The following is a 21,331-nucleotide window of genomic DNA, read 5'->3' as shown; positions in this document are numbered from 1 at the left end:
TTATAGCCTATACTCCTCAGCCTCGCTTTATTTTCCTTAATTTGTTGGTTGCTTTGGTAAATGTAATATTGTTCTTCTTATCATTTTGTCTGTTTGTAAGACCTATAAACCTTCACACTTTTTTGAACTTTTAAACAGACAGACATTCTAAGTTTGTCTTCATTGTAATTTCCTTAAATTCAAATTTCAGTTCTGCATCCTGTTTGTTTCAGAGTCAGAAATTTAACTGCAATGAAGTCTAAAAGCTTGACATGCTGTACTAATTCTGTACTAGAGCATCACATCTTGCTATTATCAGCTAGAGAAGCCCAGACGATGGTGAATGATAAGAAACATTGTTTGAAGATAATGTAGTGGCTCTGTATCTAGTTTTTGCTTCATGCATGCAGCATGTGACATGATGTAACTTGTGGCTAATTCTGGATTTTATTTTGTGTCTGCACATGCGGTCCATCAACACAATCCCTGAGTGCCAGTGTTATGCGGTGTCTGAACTCTCCTCCCACGTGATACAGACAACCACATCTGGCGCTGTGTATTGGGCTCTTAGGAGAAAAACGAACCTGCTTTCTCAGGATATGCTGAGGAAGATGCTTTACTTCATTTGTTTTGTACCATATGCTACTTTATTGCTATACAGGCATCTCTTATTTGCACATTTAAGCTTTTCTGCAGAAATATGCCATATTTAAAGGCCTTTTCTGTTTGTTTTTCTTGTAGCACGTAATCTTGAGTAATGAAAGACCTTAGTGAGTTTCATCCTTCTGGTATTTTACTCAAGTGAATATAGATGGTTGCAATGGGATATTATTTATTTCACCTTCTCATGTAAAGGTTAATGTTTTGCATCAGTCTTGTCATTCCTCCTGCTTTTAAACTCTAAGCTGTCTCTGGCTCATTTATTTATGGCTTGACCGTAAGGGTTTTGCTTTTATTCTTTAGGTCACTCCTCATGCAGCATCCCATTTCAAATGAGCCTACTGAAGGAATCTTCTACCCACTAAAAACCATTATGGAAGAGTTATGAGGGAAGAACAGACTTTACTACCAGGGCAGAGCAACTCATTCGTCTGCCTTCAAATTATCTTTCCGTCACATTGTCTCTGGCACATTTTTTCCAAACTTTTTTTGTGTCATTTTCTCATGTTGTTCAATCGTGGCCTCTTCAAGTGGTCCATCCACCTCCTGTATTTTGGAAAAGAGCTTGCACATTTCACCACAAATGTTTGTCTCTAAAGAGAGATTCCAATAAGCATGTGTGAATGATCATGAGGGTCTTCGCTGCAGGGCATGGGCATAGATGAAGAGGCTTTCATTTAAGATGCAGTTGTGGCTTTTGATGCATGTTTTAGACAACAACGCAGTACTGTTATGGCTGGTGAGACTCTACAGAGAAGTTATTATCATATGCCATAATGACTTACAGAACACCAAACAATCCTTATTCAAATAGTTCTCTGACATTTGATCAATTATTCTCATTATTCTCACATAGAGGTGCTGACAGGAAATGAAGCAGTGGTTGCATGATTGGTACTTTTATAGTTACTTGTAATTGACTGAAATCTTTTTAGTACTAAAGCTGAGTTTACGTGGTGCGATTTTTGCTGTCGTTCTAGCTTGCAGGCATTTTTTTTTTTTTTTTTTTTCCTTTTGGGACTGGAGAAATCGCATGGAAATCGTTGATGCCCGTATGGCCACGGCTGATGTTGTGTGAGAGGAATTACAAGCCGAACTGAGTGCATTACAAGCACCTCCCAAAAATTTTTAAACATGTTTTTAAAAAAAATCAGGCAGTCGGCCCGATTTTAACCAGCATATAGGCTGTCCCCTCTTGCCAAATCATACACAACCATGTCATATAGGCAAGATCTATGAATATTATTATAGCTGCAACCCTACAGTATAATACACTGACACACAAATGCACTCTCTAGTTGCTTTTGTTGAAAGGAATGGCTGTGCTTCTTTTTAGCAAATCATTTGAACACTCGTCTTTTTAGTTTCTTTCTTCTTTCTTTTCGAAGCTATATTAGCAACATTGAATGCTCCATTTTCCATGTTTAGTGCGAAAGCTCATGCGATTTGTCGCCACCATGCAGTACAGTTTTGCCATGTACCAGCTGCTTTGACACAATTATCTGGTTATCTTACTCGTAACATGTGCAATGGCTCACAAACTCCAAAGTGTCCGAACCCGCACAGTGTATGCCCGCTTTAAGTAACTATGAAGATTATAAATTATTTGGTTGAGCCACCTTTTGTTGAATAGCAAAAATGTAAATAAAATGAACGAATATAATGATATTAATATTATAATTTCAAATTTAAATTGAATTTTGATCAAAATTCTCTGTGTTCTAATTTTATTTTTTATATTTCAATCTGCTGTAAATGATATTTGCCGTAGTTACAAAGCACACTTTCCACACCAACTCTGGCTTGTAATTAATGAACTTTGTCTTTTGTCGGAGTTGGTTTATGTGCCCTGTTATCCACTCTGTTGCACATCCATATGGCAGTCGTACGGCTTGCAGACATGATGTGTCCTAGAGGAATGTTCTCCTTGGCGTAGTCCAAACACGGCCACAGAAGAACTGTAGGCCCGAGCCTATGGAAAGGGCTTGACTGATTAGAATGCATTGCTTACAGCCCTTGAAGAAAGTATTCAGACTGTATGCATTGTGTGACCCCCAGATCAATCTCTCCTGTCATAACACAACTTTGAACATGAGCCGTGTTTTGAAACATGGACACCACGGTGCCCTTAGGATATGGCGGTAGTATGAGTGTACACATTTCAAGTAAGAACGCTTTCAGGCATCTGGTTTATTTTTTCTGTGTGTTGTCATTTCTGTATCTGAATTTGAGGGAGAATGCATCAGTCATTTTGCTGGAGTGAACTTGGGTAAGAGCTGTTTAACCTTAACCTTTCCTGAAAGTGAGGAGTGTATACGTTCTCTAGTCCTCTTTGTTCTTTCTTCTTCTTCTTCTATATGATCTAAATGAGTGGAATATCCTTGTAGGATCTTTTATTCAAATGTAATTTAAGATGACAGCATCTCAACATCTGGACTGAAGTCATCTGCGCTTTGATGTGAGTGTGATGTCATATCCTCAGTATTTATGGATCTTTTTGTTAGTCTAAAGCAGGTCTTAACCTGAAAATCACTTCTTTTGTTTTCAGACTTTCAGCCAGCAGGCTCGGTTTGTTGATATATCATTGTAAGGACAGAAAGTAAGCCAAAATCTTCTCTGAATATCTGTAAAATGTTCCATTGGATAGCTTGTGTATGGGTTAATATTGTAGGCTAATGGTTCAGAAACAATCATAGTGTTTTGAAAGGTGGATTTTAGTCTATGTCACCAGATAGGGGTCTTGATGTCTGTTTCCAATGTAAATCTGTGTGACCGATACAGCTTGACTAATATCTATGAATAATGTGACAACCATTGTGGGATTGACAGGAGTGAAGTATAGAATCTAGCTGAACTGTTATTTTTGAGCAAAAAGAGTATGAGAAAATGTAATAAAGAAACTGTTGAAATTTCAAATGTCCGAAATAAAAAAATCTGGTGTAAGTTTGGTGCATGTTCACTTTGCAATGTGGCTGAGGTTGAGTGAGGGAAGAGGGGAATGTGTAATCCTGTTGGAGCAATTACATGTTCCTGGAAAAAGGCTTGCAGTCCTGGTCCAGCACTCGTTACATGGTGTGTAAATCAGCTGTGGTCCGTGTGCATGTTCAGTCATCAGAATCCTCGCTTAACCTGTTGACTCACTTTCATCCTTGTTAGCAGTGTTGGCAGAGGCACTGTTTTTTATATATAGTTTAATTTTACATGGTAATTTCACCAATTTTTACATTTAGATTACCTTTTATTCACTTAGGTAATTTTTTAAAACACTAATAATTTAACAATACTACTAAATGATTTCTTTTGCAGATCTCAAAATGAATATCCATTTTTCATACAATGTTTTTTGAACATTTTTCTGCGTTATTAAGTGGGTCTTTATATTTAATTATTGGCCTTCGCTTACAACTTTGTCTGTGGTGATGGATCAGTTCTCACAGAGTCAGCTGACTTCACTGCCAGGTGTGTTTCAGACCTGCTTTCTGAGTCACTCACTCTCATTTGATTAAATGCAGCATTCAGCAAGATTTATTTGTCTCATTTTGCACAATACTGCACACTAAATACACACAGATGAACACGAGCAAGCTCACAGTATACTCTATAAATTAAGACCTTCAGCGTCCGCAGGAAATGAGCATGTTAAAGAAGGAACACAATGGTGGGCACTATGGGGTATGACTGCTCCGTTTAAGACCAGCTGATTTGTTATGACCCTCTAAACATTTAATGAAAGGACTGAACAGGTCTGTTTCTCTGTATGGTGAACTGATTTCCTGAATGACTGCTCTCACACACAGACTTACCTCAGAGTTGCTAAGACCTCATCAGAACTAATGATTAATATTGGAAAAATTCACCTACAAAACAGAGCCTTTTGTTTACAGGCTCGGTTCTCATCTGTACCTGCTGTTTTATCCAAAACAGATGTTTCTGGGATCCATTATGCAATTTAGGGTAGACCTACCTAGTCACCCTGTGATTTTCCCACCCTCCAATGTTTCAGCAAAAATGCTGAAGTTTTGTTGAAAATGTGCTTAAATGGACCTAACATTTTTTCCTCTTACTTTTAATTGTTTGGCAGAAGCAATAGACCTTCTTGATCATCTGTGGCAGGTGGCTAATCGCAGCAATGCATCAGTAACGCATGAAAGTCAAAGATGTCCAATCCTGCATGTAGGCCAGTACTCCACCCTCTCTATCCCACTACAGCAGGTGTTTGGACACAGGTACGTACACTCAACAGCCACTGACATTAAAAAAAAAAACTGTTTTTATTTTGTTTTTCAGTTTAGACACTTCAAACTTGGTTTGTACATGCATTATGATTGATACACAATATAACATACACAATTTTGGGTCTTTGCGAGAATATCTACTTGTTTTTTTTTTGTTTTTGTTTTGTTTTTTAAACTTTATATATGATATTCTTCCATAAAGTGTTAGTTCACCCCAAAAATATCATGTCATTAATTACTCGCCCTCATGTCGTTCCAAACTTGTAAGACCTTTGTTCATCTTCAGAACACAAATTAAGATATTTTTTGATGAAAACCGAGAGCTCTCTGACTCCTCCATAGACAGCAATAAAATTAAGGTCCAGAAAGGTACTAAAGACATTGTTAAAATTGTCCACATGACTGCAGTGGTTCAACCTTACTTTTATGAATACTTTTTTGCGCAAAAACAAAACAAAAATAGCGACTTTATTCAACAGTCTCTTCTTTTCTATGTCAGTCTCTTATGCAGAAGAGATTATTGAATAAAGTCGTTATTTTTGTTTCATTTTTGCGCACAAAAAGTATTCATAAAAGTAAGGTTGAAGCACTGCAGTCATGTGGACAATTTTAACGATGTCTTTAGTACTTTTCTGGACCTTGACAGCGGTAATTAAATTGCTGTCTATGGAGGAATAAGAGTGCTCTCGGATTTCCTCAAAAATATCTTAATTCGTGTTCCCAAGATGAACGAAGGTCATCTTACGGGTTTGTAACAACATGAAGGTTAGTAATTAATGACAGAATTTTCATTTTTGGGTGAACTAATCCTTTAAAACCAGTGTAAGCATGTAATACCAAGCTTTTTTCTCTAATTTCTTTCTCAGGTTTGGTGATGAGTTCAGTTTGCTGTTGCATCTGCGTAGCTCCCAGTCTGAAGACCGCAGTGTGCTGACCTTCCTCTGTCCAGATGGACACATTCTCCTGCAGATCCGCATCAGTGCCTACACCTTCACCTTCATCAGCACCCAACAACGACATTATGAGTGAGTCTTCACATCAGTGGCAGACGGGGAGTGTTTGGGAAACCTGTTTAAAAATGGCACACTCTAATTTTATCTCTTGCATTTGCCATGTAGGAAGTTTCTAGGAAGTCCCTAAGAAATATCAGAGAGTCCCTGATTTCTGTTCTTATGTATTTATTTTTTTATTTAGCATTTAAAGCATCTGATCTGAATAATTAATCACAGAAAAAAAAAACTTTTTGGAAAGGAGACAAGACTACATAATTGGCAATGCTGAATCATTCTTAAATGAGGATTAACGGGGAACTTGGTGGTCTTGATTATTTTGTGGTTCATACTTTGGTCCCAAAGCCGTCATCTTGGCAGGAAAAAAGATAATTAAAAAGGCACATCTCAGTGAATCCTGTTATGTAACCACAGTCTGTTTATTCTACTTCTCCTCTCTTGTTTTTTGTTGCTTGCTTTTTAATGTCATTGACCTTCTTTGTTCCTCTTCCATAATGACAAAACCATCCTCATCCTCTCCTCATTCTTCATGTCAGTAAAGTATTAGTTTTGGCTAATGGTTAATCTTAAACACAAGCACAGCTTGTCGAGCTCTGTGATATATTTAATCTAGATTTCTGTGACTTTAGGCAAGCCTTACAGTCGAGATGTATAAATGAGGCATGGGGTTTAAGTCATGGCCTCTCAAAACTAATATTTGTATCTGTCGCCTAATTTCCCACCTCCAGGACAAAATAAATGGACGTTTTACACTCACATTTTACCTGTTTGTGCTTCTCATTCATCATGAGGTGACATAACCGTGCCATAATGTTCTTACTGTGTTCTCATATGGTTTTCTGTTTAGTTTAAGCTTGCATATATGAAAAAAAGTCATGTGTCATTACACAGACAGGAAGTGTTGTATCTCTGAATGTTTTGCCAGGAAATTTAATGGCTTCTACTTTACTTGGGTTCTCCTAACTCTTCCTGATCTCCTGTACTTTAACATGCTATTTGTTTAGCCCATCCTGTCAAAAAAAAAAAGTTTGTTTTTCAAAACCTGTCCTGCTGTTGTTCCCAGGTTCCCCGTGGCAGTGCTATCCGATGGAGGTTGGCACCGTGTGGCCGTCAGTGTCTCCTCGGGACGGTTGGCATTGTATGTGGATTGCTCCATGATTGAGAGCGTGGACTGGGCCTATAAGGAAGGTTTGGGAATATCCACCGATGGCCTGGTTATGGTGGGAGGAATCATTGAGGGGTTCGAGACCCCTTTTGAGGTTAGTTTTCAAACAAAATTTAGTTTTGTGTGGTCCAAACATGCAAGTATGTAGTACCTACTTAGTGTAAAATAAGACTATCCTTCATCTCACCAGCTCTCGGCACATGACATATACTGTAAATACATCTCCAGAACGTTCCCAGTCGGCATTTAAAACCAAAGTCAGGTTTATGGAGGATGAGGGTCTCTCAGCGTATAGGAGTTACTATACCCTAAGCTGAACATCTGCGTTTATACTCATCCAAGTTTCCAGATGGATTGGCCATTGTGTTGCTAACAAGCAGATAGAGATTTTGTATTTTTATGTGCAACTCTCTGTTACAATTTACCAGCACGATTTCTTACATAAATAATAGCTGATGAAAAATTGAATGAGTATGATTCAAAAATAGCAAGGCATAACATTTCTTTTGCTGGCACTGTTCCATGTAGCACTCATTTATTGAATGTTTTTATTAAATGAAATTATTATAAACTTGAACTTTTCCCTATAGTGCAGGTATCCTAGCTTTAAATCTGAAGTTCCTAATCCATTCATGCATTTTTCATACTGACGGCCATATTTATTCACTGTTGAATATTGCGTACGGAGGAAAGGAGTAACTTCTACTACCCTAAACGTGATTGTTGACATTACCGCGGAGGCACTAAATGTTAAACAAGACACACATGTACCAGCTTAAGTGCCAGTTTCACCTGTTTGGCATTAGCTATAATTGACCAACGTAAAGTTAACTACTGAACATGTAAAATGTATTTAGCTGGAGTGTATACATGGCCAGAGATTATAGATTATAACATTGCACAACAAGAGACCCACTTTAGGTTGAGGGATAAAAGGCATTTTAGCAGATTTTTTTGGCCTTTTGAAATGGATTTACGCTATGTTATGTTATGTTGTGCTGAAGAACAGGCCTTTTAATGGGGGTAGGAGTATAGTTTAGACAGCTGTGCAAAAAAGTTAAATGCCCTTTTTTAGTTGCGTTAGACAGGGAAAGTTAATACAGCATGAAGTCTAGGCTGAGTCTCAGAGAATTACATCATAGAGTCCAAACATCCCATTTGCATACTTACACACTGAACTCAGTCATGAGGTAACATGATGAGAGTTAGCATTTTAGCAAATTTCTTGACTTCTATGGCAACACTTTGTGATCATTATATTATTTGCCATTGAGGAACATTGTTTTTAATGTATTCCACAATCTTTTTACGCATTCTTTCACAAATTGGAGAGCCTCTGCCTCTAAGATATCCCTTTTAGCTAATCATGTTACAGACCTGATATCAATTAACTTAAAGGGATAGTTCACCCAAAAATGAAAATTTGATGTTTATCTGCTTACCCCCAGCGCATCCAAGATGTAGATGACTTTGTTTCTTCAGTAGAACACAAATGATGATTTTTAACTGCAACCGCTGCCGTCCGTCAGTCAAAAAATAGGAGTGAATGGGAACTTCTACTATAAGAGTAAATAAAACTTGCTTAGACAAATCCAACTTAAACCCTGCGGCTCGTGACGACACATTGATGTCCTAAGACACGAAACGATCGGTTTGTGCGAGAAACCGAACAGTATTTATATCATTTTTTACCTCTAATACACCACTATGTCCAACTGCGTTCAGCACTCGCTTAGTGAGGTCTGATCACGCTCTGAATATTGCTCTATAAATATTGTTCGGTTTCTCGCACAAACCGATCGTTTCGTGTCTTAGGACATCAATGTGTCGTCACGAGCCGCAGGGTTTAATTTTAATTTGTCTATGAAAGTTTTATTTACTCTTATAGTAGAAGTTCCCATTTACTCCTATTATTTGACTGACAGACGGCAGGGGTTGCAGTTAAAAATCACAATTTGTGTTCGACTGAAGAAACAAAGTCACCTACATCTTGGATGTGCTGGGGGTAAGCAGATAAACATCAAATTTTCATTTTTGGGTGAACTATCCCTTTAATTAGTTGCTATATGTTCTCCCAGCTGAATCTTTTCAAAATTTCTTGTGTTTTCAGCCATTTGTTGCTACTGTGCCAACTTTTTTGAGTCCTCAAATTTGAAATGAGCTCATTTAGTGGATAAAAGTGTAAAATTTTTCCATTTAAACATTTGTTATGTTATCCATGTTCTATTGTGAATAAAATATTGGCTCATGTGATTTTAAAGTCTTTTATTTTTCATTATATTCAAATTTTTAAAACCTCTAACATTTCCGGAATTCGGGTTGTAGAATACTAGGCTTAAAGAGCCTACAAGAGTTCATGTCAAACTGAACATAATTACAACCCATAAGATGTGACTGAGGACAAAAACAAATCGAAACTCCTAAATGAACATGTTTACAAAGATACTCGCAAAGACAGGCATTTTGACACGTAAGTATGTCTATTTGACCGTTCAAGCCCATTAAGATATGTACGCGTGCTGTATGAGCAGCAGTTTTATGTGCTTTATGTGCAGTTTTATACAACATACACATGTGACTGCAGTGCTAAAGTCTGACGTCATCAATTTGCCATTGGTTGGTGAGATCGACCTATTTTAGTGACACCAGATCAAGTCATAGAATGTGATTTATTGATTGATACCGATCTGCGGCCGATCAATTGGAGCATACTTAGTACATGCTTATGTGTTTGTGTGTCTAACCAACCATGCATGCATTGCATGTATGCACCTTGTGACCATATGTATTGAATGCATGCATCTGTGTAGGTGTAAATATTTAATTTGCCTTGTTTCTTCAGGGTGATTTGATGCAAGTGGCATTTTTGATGGGAGAACCAGATGCAGCTCGAGATCAGTGTGCTGCTTTCCAATCCCAGTGTGGCAGAACCGGACACAAACCTCCTCGCTCTCCTCGCATACACACTGTAGAGGTGAGCGAGCCATACTGTACAAGGAACATTATACAACCTACCCATGTTGATGTTTTCCAAATCAGGCTAGTTTCTACTAAGTGACATATGGATTTGTGTCAACATATCATAGTATTTGCCACTGCAATTCATTTCATTTTTTATCTCATTTATCTTTTCTGTCTACATCTTTTCTCTTTCTCTGTCCAGGAACTTTTGCTGTCCTCAAATGACCTGGAAGACTTATTAGTGTCAGCAAAGGACAATGACTCTATTCGTGCAAAAATGACTGTAAGTATTAATAGTGTTATTTTTCATCTTTACTGTATATGTAGTAAATTACCTGGTTCACCCCAAAATGAAAATTCTATCATTTACTCATCCTTATGTCATTCCAAACCCATATGACCTTTTGTGAAACACAAAAGAGGATGTATTGCACAATGTCTAGAGTGATATACCACGAAGAAAGAAGAGGACTGTCACACATGTCAAACATTATGAAAAAGCAACATAAAAGTGTTTGTGTTAGTCTTTTGAATCCATATTTGAACTGAATGAGTTTTAGTCTGTTATCATACAGCTTCACAACACTATGTAGGAATAGGAATATAGCGGACAAGTCATATAAACCACTTTTATGCTATATTTATGTTGCTTTATGGTTATTTTGAGAGCCCAACAGCCTTAGTTCCCATTATGAACGAGAGCTCTTTTTACAATCTCTAGTATGCCTTCTTGTGTGTTCCATGGAAGAAAGAAAAACGGCTTTGGAGCAATATGAGTGATTTTTAATGACAGAATTTTGGGTGAAGTAACCTGTATCTGTCTAAATCAGCCATTAAATTATTTAGCAAAAGATCAAACAGCCTAAAAATACTATTAAATATATTGATATTGTTATTCTCCTGCAGTTTCATAAATTAACTGGATAAGGAATTGCTCAATCCTATCTGCTTTGGGCACATCGTGACTTACTTTCTTGTGTTTTAAAAAGTGTATTTATCTCAAGCACTGACGAGTATTTAGTTTTGTGAATCATATTTTGATTGCATGTTTGATGTTGATATAACTGCTTAAAATTGTAGCCTGAAGCATTACACATGAACTTTCAGTTTATATTACCATTAATATTCTTATACCTTTTAAGAAACTTTAAGAATTTGTATTTACACAAATCCTGTCAGACTAATTTCTTCTCCTGTAAGTGTTTTTGTTCAAAAAAAAAAAAAATCCAGTCTTCAAACATACTGTGAACCTGTAATCACATATCAAACCCAAACAGGCTTTCCAAATCTCCCCTGTCTTCTGTTAATCTAAATAAAGATGGTGTGTGGTGTAGTTGAGTTACAGCAGTCGAATCAGTCCATGTGTTTGGCTGCTGTGTGAATTTTGATGGACTCCATATTCTTTTTGATTCAAAACCAAATGTTTCTGTCGGTGAGACCATAGTATGTTTAAAACATCTAGTGCCCTAATCAATCACCTGGACTCCATTATGTTAAGTCAAAAAGGTGAGGGATTTCAAAGACTAAAGCACACCAGACTTTTTTTTTTAAATAACCTGTTTTATTTCTCCAGTTTTGGTCTCTCTTGTGGCGTAACCTCTTGACTATGAACTTTTTGTTGTGTTGTTTCGCTTTGATGCCTCTGCCATTTTTGGTTTGCCAGTTTCCTGGATGGATTAATGGGAAACTTATGGTTTTCTTTGATCTCTTAAACCCAACAGGAGGTCAGAGGTCAAAGGTAATCACTAAATTAGCTTGTCACTCATTTCCAATGTCACAGCTTTGAGGCCCAAGTCAAGAATGTTTAGTTGGATATGTGTATGTATGCATATTTTTGGGTCAAATGACCAATTGAGAGACTCACCTACTTGATGTATATACAGTGGCTTGCAAAAGTATTCAAACCCCTTAATTTTTTCACATTTAATGTTGTTGCCTTGTTAAACTACTTTAAATTTCTTTTTTCACATTAATCTACACTCCCACTCCATACACCATAATGACAAAGAAAAAAAATATATAAATGACAACTTTTGAAAATTTATTTAAAAAAAAAAAAATATATATATATATATAAATAAATTATTAATAATAATAATAATAATAATAACAATTACATTAAGGCACAGACCTCTCAATAAAATGTCTAACTGCTGAAAGTACATGTCAGAGCAAAACCAAATGAGGTCAAAAGAAGCTCAGAGACTGTAGAGCTCAGAGACAGGATTGTGTCAAGACACAGATCTGGGGAAGACTACAAAAAAAAATCTGCTGTACTGAAGGTTCACAGAAGCATGTAGCCTCCATAATCCTTAATGAAAGAAGTCTGGAACAACCAGGTCTCTTCCTAGAGCTGACCTCCTGGCCAAACTGAGCAATCGATGGAGAAGGGCCTTGGTTAGAGTGGTGACCAAGAAGCTGATGGTCACTCTGGTTGAGCTCCATGATGATCATACATGGAGATAGGAGAAATTTACAGAAGGACAAAGATCACTGCAACACCCCAGTGATCAGGGCTTTATGGCAGAGTAGCCAGACTCAAGTCTCTCTTCAGTGAAGACGCATGAAAACCCACTTGGAATTTGCAAAAAAGCACCTGCAGGACTCTCTCAGCCTGTGAGAAACAATGTTCTCTGGTCTGATGAACCTCAGTTCCAAGCGTCATGTATGGAGGAAAGTAGGCACCGCTGATCACCTACACAACACAATACCATCCCATCAGTAAAGAGTGGTGGTGGCAGCATCATGCTGTGGGCGTGTTTTTATAAAATATAGAGATGGCCATAATGAAAACCTAGTCCTGAGCATTCAGAAACTTTGACTGGGCAGAATTTCCAACAGGACAATGACCCTAAGCATACAGCTAAGACAATGCAAGAGTGACTTATAGACAACTCTGTGAATGTCCTTGAGTGGCCCAGCCAGAGCCTGGGCTTGAACCCAATCAAACTTCTCTGAAGAAACCTGAAAATGAGCTTATGTGAATCTGAGGAGAAGAATGGCAGAAAATAGCCAAATGCAGATGTACACAGCTTCTCACATCATACCCAAAAAGACTTGAGGTTGTAAAGGTGCTACAAGTACTGAGTTAATGGTAGCTAAGTTGTCACACATCTGTTTTTTTTGCTTTGTCATTATGGTGTATGGAGTGTAGATTAATGTTGAAAAAAACTAATTTAAAGTAGTTTAAGGCAGCAACATAACAAAATGTGAATATTTTTGCAAGGCACTATATTTTCTACCTTATTTTTCGATGCGGAAGTAAGGTGTTTTCTGTGAATGTGCAAGACTTCCGATTTATTAGCCGCTATAGGGAAATAACAAGAATATCAAGAATATAACTGCTACAAACCATCATGTTTATGATAAAGACAATACATTAAAATAATATGGTAAGAAATACCAGTTTGCAATATCAAGCAGCATAACAAGCTGTTTTTTACAGCTAAAAATAACTGGAAGCGAATGACACCAGAAGCCAGACATTAAATTTACAAATGGCCGTGCTCGCTCTTACCTGAAAAATAAGGTAGATATATTATGTACAAACCCCATTCCAAAAAAGTTGGGACACTGTACAAATTGTGAATAAAAACAGAATGCAATGATGTGGAAGTTTACAACATAGAATACAACATAGATGACATATCAAATGTTTAAACTGAGAAAATGTATCATTTTAAGGGAAAAATAAGTTGATTTATAAATTTCATGGCATCAACACATCTCAAAAAAGTTGGGACAAGGCCATGTTTACCACTGTGTGGCATCCCCTCCTCTTTTTATAACAGTCTGCAAACATCTGGGGACTGAGGAGACAAGTTTCTCAAGTTTAGGAATAGGAATATTGTCCCATTCTTGTCTAATACAGGCTTCTAGTTGCTCAACCGTCTTTGGTTTTCTTTGACGCATCTTCCTCTTTATGATGCGCCAAATGTTTTCTATGAGTGAAAGATCTGGATTGCAGGCTGGCCATTTCAGTACCCGGATCCTTCTTCTACACAGCCATGATGTTGTAATTGATGCAGTATGTGGTCTGGCATTGTCATGTTGGAAAATACAAGGTCTTCCCTGAAAGAGACGACGTCTAGATGGGAGCATATGTTGTTCTAGAACTTGGATATACCTTTCAGCATTGATGGTGCCTTTCCAGATGTGTAAGCTGCCCATGCCACACGCACTCATGCAACCCCATACCATCAGAGATGCAGGCTTCTGAACTGAGCGCTGATAACAACTTGGGTTGTCCTTGTCCTCTTTAGTCTGGATGATATGGCGTCACAGTTTTCCAAAAAGAACTTCAAATTTTGATTCGTCTGACCACAAAACAGTTTTCCACTTTGCCACAGTCCATTTTAAATGAGTCTTGGCCCAGAGAAAACGCCTGCGTTTCTGGATCATGTTTAGATATGGCTTCTTTTATGACCTATAGAGTTTAGCTGGCAATGGCGAATGGCACGGTGGATTGTGTTCACCGACAATGTTTTCTGGAAGTATTCCTGAGCCCATGTTATGATTTCCATTACAGTAGCATTCCTGTATGTGATGCAGTGCCGTCTAAGGGCCCGAAGATCACGGGCATCCAGTATGATTTTCCTGCCTTGACCCGCACAGAGATTGTTCCAATATTTGGCATGACATTTCAAAATGTCAAATAATTTGATACGTTATCTATATTCTATTGTGAATAAAATATACGTTTATGAGATTTGTAAATTATTGCATTCCTTTTTTATTAACAATTTGTACAGTGTCCCAACTTTTTTGGTATCGGGTTTGTATATGTCTAAGTATGTGTGTAGTACTTTACCTTGTCCACTGTCAAGTACTGTTACATGAATGAATGAATTCTACAGTATATAAGCACCATGCGGCTCAAGGTCTGGAGCAGAGGCCCTGTTGAGAAATTAGGTTTTATGTGTAAATGTTATAGAACATGTTTGCTTAACCCACTGGGTGACGTGCGATTGCCAAAGTTTAAAATGCATGTGTGTTTGTGTCTGTCTGTTTCTGTTTATTTGTTTTGGGTTGTTCTGCTTAGTCTACATGGGCAGTGTGTATGTTTACAAGTGGTGTTAGTGTATTTAGAAATATACTTGTTCTTTTTGTGGGTTTCATTTGGCAGAGGTTGGCACAAGCCTGTAATTGATTTGCTCTGCACTAAAATTAGGTTTGAGTTGGACTGAGTACTCCTCTAGGGAAGTGACAGAATTACTCAGGCTGTGAAGGATTCACAGTGTGCCTCCAAACGTGCCTTTGAACTCACTCTGTCTGTGAGTATAAAGTAATAAATGTATGATCTGTGTTTTAAAGGTAGTTTATTTGTTCATGAGCAAAAGTGAGAACATGCATGAGACAATGCCAGCTATGCTAAACACTATGGAAGTGTTGTTTATAGAAGATCTTCATTTACAAAGAAGCCTGAGCGGCTAATTTCCTCACCTCTTCTTCCTGATATCAGGGACAAAGGTTGAAAGTTAGGTTGAGTGCATTTTGTCCATTTTGTCATCTGTCATTCTCTGCCCAAAGAGTTATTATTGTTGGTTCTTTAGAAGGAAGGGCTTTAAACAAAAGGGTAATTTGTTATACAAGTTGTCTAGACACTTTACCTTTTAATTGTCTTTTGTTTTCCTGATTTATTTCTCAATGCTGTGATATACAGTACTACTTCTCAAAGGTATTTTTTTATGCTTATTAGCATGCATATTACTAAAATATTGCTGTTTATTAGTACTTATAAGGCACATATTAACGCCTTATTCTGCATGACCATATTCTACATCCGAATACCTAAACTTAACAACTACCTAACTATTAATAAGCAGTAATTAGGAGTTTGAGGCTAAAGTCGTAGTTAATAGTTAGTTAATAGTGAGAATTGGACCCTAAACTGGTATGACCAATTTTTTTTTTTTTTTTTTTTTTACAGAAATTAATACTTTTTATTCAGCAAGGATGCATTAACTGTAGTCAAGAGTGACAGTAAAGACTTTTTTACTGTTACAAAAGATTTATAGTTCAAATAAATGCTGTTCTTTTGAACATTCTTTTCATCAAAGATTCCTGTTTAACGGTTTCAACAAAAATATTAAACAGCACAACTGTTTTCAACATTGATAATAATAAATGTTTCTTGAGCAGCAAATCAGCATATTAGAATGATTTCTGAAGGATCATGTGACACTGAAGACTGGAGTAATTATGCTGAAAATTCAGCTTTGGCATCACAGTAAAAAATTACATTTTAAAATGTATTCAATTAAAAAATATATATATTTTAATTGTAATTATATTTCACAATATTTCTGTTATACTGTATTTTTGATCAAATAAATGCAACCTTGGTAAGAATAAGAGATCCCCAAACTTTTGAATGATATTGTAGGTTCCTATTTTCTCTTGCATCACTTTTTGATTAGTCAAAAACTTTAAGATGAGCCCCCAATTTCTGTTACGACCGCTAGGGGTCAGCCGTAACAGAAGGGAAGCGAGTCTCAATAACAGAGAGATATCAAAATCAATACAAAGTTTATTTACAATGAAAATAAGGGTTTCAATGTCAGGGCAGACACGGCCAAAACAATAAACAAAACAATCTTCTTTTAGAAACTAAATTACCTCACCAAAAATAAAGAAAACAAAATACAACTTAACTTACCTATCTCCCTTAACCATAAACAAAGTGAAATTAAGATACAAATAAATTGGCGTCAAACCCCCTACCTCCCTTAAAGTGAAAATAATATTTACAAGAGTTTTTATATAGTTTTATATAGTTTTTATATATATAGGGTTTTGGGCAAACAAATCAGATTTGGAATTCAATTAGCGTAGTCAAACAGGCAGAGATCAAATAAACCAGGTAATCTAAAATATTAACAATAAACAAACACTCACAATCTCTCTGGCACGACACTCTCAAACAAACGATGACGAAACGAACAGTATTATCAAAAGTCAACTTAGGCGAAGAACGATGGCGATAGCAAAAAGTCAATGAGGCACGAGGCAAAGGCTGAGTGTTTGGGGCGGTCCTTAAATACAGGTCAGGTGCTTAGCTGGACCAATCAGTGTTTCCCGAACGGTAAATGGAAACCACGCCCACCTGGAACACAAACACGACTATACACACAGAGAAAGAGTATACAGTGACAGATGAAAACAGACAAAATATCTTAGGGTCTTAACACAAGTCTCTACAAAGATGTTTAAACACATACTGGCACACATGCTTAGGTGAGAAACAACCTTGGATTAAAAAAATAAAGAAGCTATTTAAGAGTTATGAGTATATGAACACATCTGTCATCTTAGTAATAACTGAAGCAATAAGTTGTTTTCTTGTCTCTTTTCTTTGTGTAGTTTGTAGTGCATGCCATTTCCATGTCTCATTGGAGTCAAGGATTTCCAAGGATTTCATTGATAGGATAAAAAAATAAAAAATATATTTATGACTTGATTCTATCAGGTATTTTATCAATGCCTACATGGGACAATTGTGATTTAGTAAATAGAATTCTATTACAACTTTTTCATCCAAGAGATGTAAATAAATTTAATGTAAATGCAAATTACACTTAAGTTCTAAAAAGTTTTGGTTTTTGGTCAAGACAGCTGCTGAGAATCCCATCTATAAAAAATCTGTTTGATCAGTTCAGATGGATCTGTTTCCAGCTGGCAGTTATTTAGAACAACAAATATGAATGTGTTTGTAATTAAGTTAATATCTATTTATACATGTGCGGAAACTTGTTTCCCATTTGAATGTCACAATGACAATAAACAAGAGTAAGCACCATGTGATTATGTGACATTCTCCTCTTTTAGAGCTAATCTGTGCAAATTGTTACAGAAGTTAAGGCATTTTTCCCTTTTTGGTGTGTATGATGGTTTACTGAAAACTCCATAAATATATGTCATTGTGCAGGCGTCTATATCATGCCTGTTCTCCTCCTCACTGTGTCTCTATCCTCAGGCAGTCACAGACCTCAACTCCACTGGCTGTAATTATCAGTTCTGAGACAGTAATTTAGTACCATCCATCCCCAAACCCACAATAAATCACAAGCAGTTAATGCAAAGTGACTTTAGGTGCTTTCACAATAGCACTTTTGGTGCACACCCGGGTTCGACTGACGTCAGAGTTCTGTTCGTTTGGATGACGTAAACGCTGTCTTCTGAACTCGGTTGTGCAACCGCGAACCATACACGAGTCTGCTTAAAAAGGGTGGTCTGGGGTACAGTTCATGTAAACTCCGGTATGGTTCAATGCTGATATGAACGCAATCATACTAAATCGCGGAAGTGAACCGCTATTACTGACGTTTGATTTGATAAAAATGTGTGTTTGTGTGTGTTTCAATTTTTCAGTTTCAATTCCTAATTTTCCTGATGAGCGTGACTGATGCTCCACTACTGTAGATAGATATAAGAAGATACAGTAGATACTGTATAGATAGACAGACAAACTTGTCAAAACTTATCAGGGTCCTACAAATCCAGAACTGACTGGAATTTTCTGGAAGCAATTATCCGCTATTTGTGAAGGACCCTTGTGACAGATCTCTGTGGATTGTCTCCATGAAGACTCCACATTGCTTTCTGCTTTGTGAGTGAAGAGAGTGGATGGCCTCCTCTTTGATTTAGGGTCTTCTCTGTGATTCAGGGCACTGATAGTCACTTTTTCTTCTTCTACTTGAACATAATTCACATCAGCAGAATCTCAACAAGCTGTCTAGGAGCTTTATCCTGTCAAACGATGCCAAAATGTGTCTGCAAGTGAGCAGTGTATGAATTTCCCATTGGTCCATTTGTCCCTATTAGCAAAAAGTTATTGTATAAATCATATTGTTTCTGTCAGTTAATTCTGATCCACCTCAGCAAGCATGTAAGTACTTGTATCTGGACACTACAAGCGTTCTTAACCACTCACAAAGACAAGAGCGCACCCTCTCACATACACCCGCTCGATTTGCCCTGAGGCCACACAGCCAAACAGGTGTCTCATTGTGTGAAGTAGATGATATGTGTGTGTCTGCATGTAATCTGCGTGTATGTGGGTGGATTGAGAGTTTGTGGGTGTGCTAGCGTGTTTTGCACATATTTGACTAACCTTGACTGCGTTTCACTGCATTAATGTCGTTGATGATGTACGTGTGAGTGAATGTGTGCGTGTATGTATGTGTGCCACCATGAGGATCTGGATTTGTTTGCTTGGATGGTTTCTGTTGGATTTAATGAGATTTGGAGCGCAAGGTCAGAGGAATCACATTCCAAAGGTATGGCTTCATTCTGGAAACCTTTCCAAAATGTGTTTGTTTGGGAAAATTGTTCTTACAAATCATGCATTAACTCCTATCTAATAATGACACGTGGGTTTGGTGGTGTGCGGTAATCCAACACTTAATGAAGCTCCACTTTGATTTCATTTTTTGTGGTTTTTAGTATGTGTATAAATATTCGTGTTGAAAAATAAGACATATGCATGCAATCAAGTGTTAGTCCATCTCTCCTGAAGGCTGACAGTGGTTTGGATGCAGATGTGAGAGGTTACAGTGGTTTCGGGTTATATGAGGGAAATAGTTTTCACTTTGCTAGTTCGACCCTTATTACCACAAACGCTGGGTTCATGTCTAGTGTCAGTGTGCAGATTTTGACTATATTTGACATTTATTGGTTTTGCAGTATTTTTCAATATTGCAGTTGATTTTTAGCACTTCTCTCTTTTTCAGTTTTCCCTTTGCTGCTTATTTTACCATACTGTTTTTTTTTTTTTTTTTTTAATATATAGGATTGTTTTATTATTAGTATATGCATAGAGCTAAATTGAATTCCCAGCCTGACATTGCATTTAAAAACTCTCTGTGGCAGGAAACATCTATTGTTATATTGGTCTTGTCATAAAATGGTTAAGATTGAGAATGAATTCAGTTATTTCTGCAGATGGTGTTTTCTTACTTAATTTTATTTTTGCGCCTAACCATCTTTTCTCCATATAAAATTTTAGTCCCAATTCCCACTTTCTTTGGAAATGTAGGGCATTTCTTTATGAGAAACATTTTATGGGACACTATATTTAAATCAAAGTCAAAATGCAAGATAGAGCTGGTTTGACATTGCCCATAAATACCTGTGTCTCTGTGATAGATTTACAGATAATTGCCGTTTTTCAAGTCTTCTTTTGTGCTGGCTTATGTGTATGCGTAATTGTATGTACTAGACCCTTGTTTTGTAGGCTCACTTATATATTTACAGACCAAGTCATTAGATGCAAATTTGTACATTTCAGAACTGAAGTATAATAATAGGCGAGTTTCTATTGATTTTTCAGAACCGTTTTGCCCATATGCATGTATTTAGTACTAGTGGTGGTTACCTGGCATGTAGATGCGTGTGTAAGTAATGTCTCTGGAGCCTAAAGGCATATCCCTTTTATTTTGTAGGAAACTCTTTACCTCTTCTGCAGACCTGTCACTGATCTGTCTAAACTGTGTTCAGTCAGGGAAGGTTTCTGTAACAGAGCTTAAATAGCAGCAGGGTTGCACATCACAGCCAAAGCTCTGGGAACATTCATTTTTGAAGTGATCGTTGGTCTGGATTATGTCACAACAGTCATACTCCTATAGACAGATCTTTGCCTAATCTTGTCACAGCTTCTGTATTTCCCCCACTTGTCAGGACAGTCAGTGTGAGTAGGGGATTGTTGTGTAAAAGTCACCACCACAATCTTGGGTTGTTGCTGTATGGTTGCTAGGTGTCTCTGTCATTCTGGTCCCTAGATAAGTGTTCGGTTTTATCGCTCACTAGGAGAAAATCACTTTAGTGACCTTTCTTTTTTTTTTTTCAGTGATCAAATTTTGCCTCTGTTTTCTAACTTTGTGAAAGAGAAAACAAACAAAGGTCTCTGATTACTAATTAAGGACAAAGCACAGCAGCAGTGAAGTTTGTTTTTATGGTGGTCCTAGTCACAAGAAGCCCCCTAGTGCCCAAATGGTATTATAGCTAGAGCTGGAGTGGAAGTTGCTCTTTTCTGGGTGACTGGGCACTTAATGTGAGTCAGTGTGTTCGGACCCTCTTTGGCAGGCTATTAAAGGGATATCAGACCAACAGCAGGAAGATAAGCTGGACGACAGCCCTTCGTAGCCAGGTGGAGATCAAGTGTCGGTTTAGCAGGCTATGGCCACAGAAAGAGCCATTGTTAGTCAGTATTAGACCAGAGGGTCTGATTTTACCCACGTTTCCTTCCTTCGGTCTTCCATCTCACCTTTACAGGCTACAGTCGGATGTCTTCTTGCTGACTGATATATTATTCACTGAGTATA

General features: G+C 37.3%; 1 protein-coding gene across 1 annotated transcript in view; it reads left to right on the top strand.

The window, feature by feature from the left end:
• Positions 1-21,331, top strand: part of si:ch211-196i2.1 (collagen alpha-1(II) chain) — a 77,877-nt gene that overhangs the window by 18,028 nt on the left and 38,518 nt on the right. The window contains exons 2-6 of the mRNA XM_067376436.1: positions 4,721-4,865; positions 5,741-5,899; positions 6,948-7,143; positions 9,892-10,023; positions 10,213-10,293. Of these exons, the coding sequence (XP_067232537.1) occupies positions 4,721-4,865; positions 5,741-5,899; positions 6,948-7,143; positions 9,892-10,023; positions 10,213-10,293 (713 nt within the window). The remainder of the gene's footprint in view (positions 1-4,720; positions 4,866-5,740; positions 5,900-6,947; positions 7,144-9,891; positions 10,024-10,212; positions 10,294-21,331) is intronic.

This window comes from Chanodichthys erythropterus, chromosome 22, assembly GCF_024489055.1.
Source record: "Chanodichthys erythropterus isolate Z2021 chromosome 22, ASM2448905v1, whole genome shotgun sequence".
NCBI classification, from domain to species: Eukaryota; Metazoa; Chordata; class Actinopteri; order Cypriniformes; family Xenocyprididae; genus Chanodichthys; species Chanodichthys erythropterus.
The sequence above is the reverse complement of the archived record's forward strand: the minus strand, read 5'-3'. Positions and strand labels throughout refer to the sequence as shown.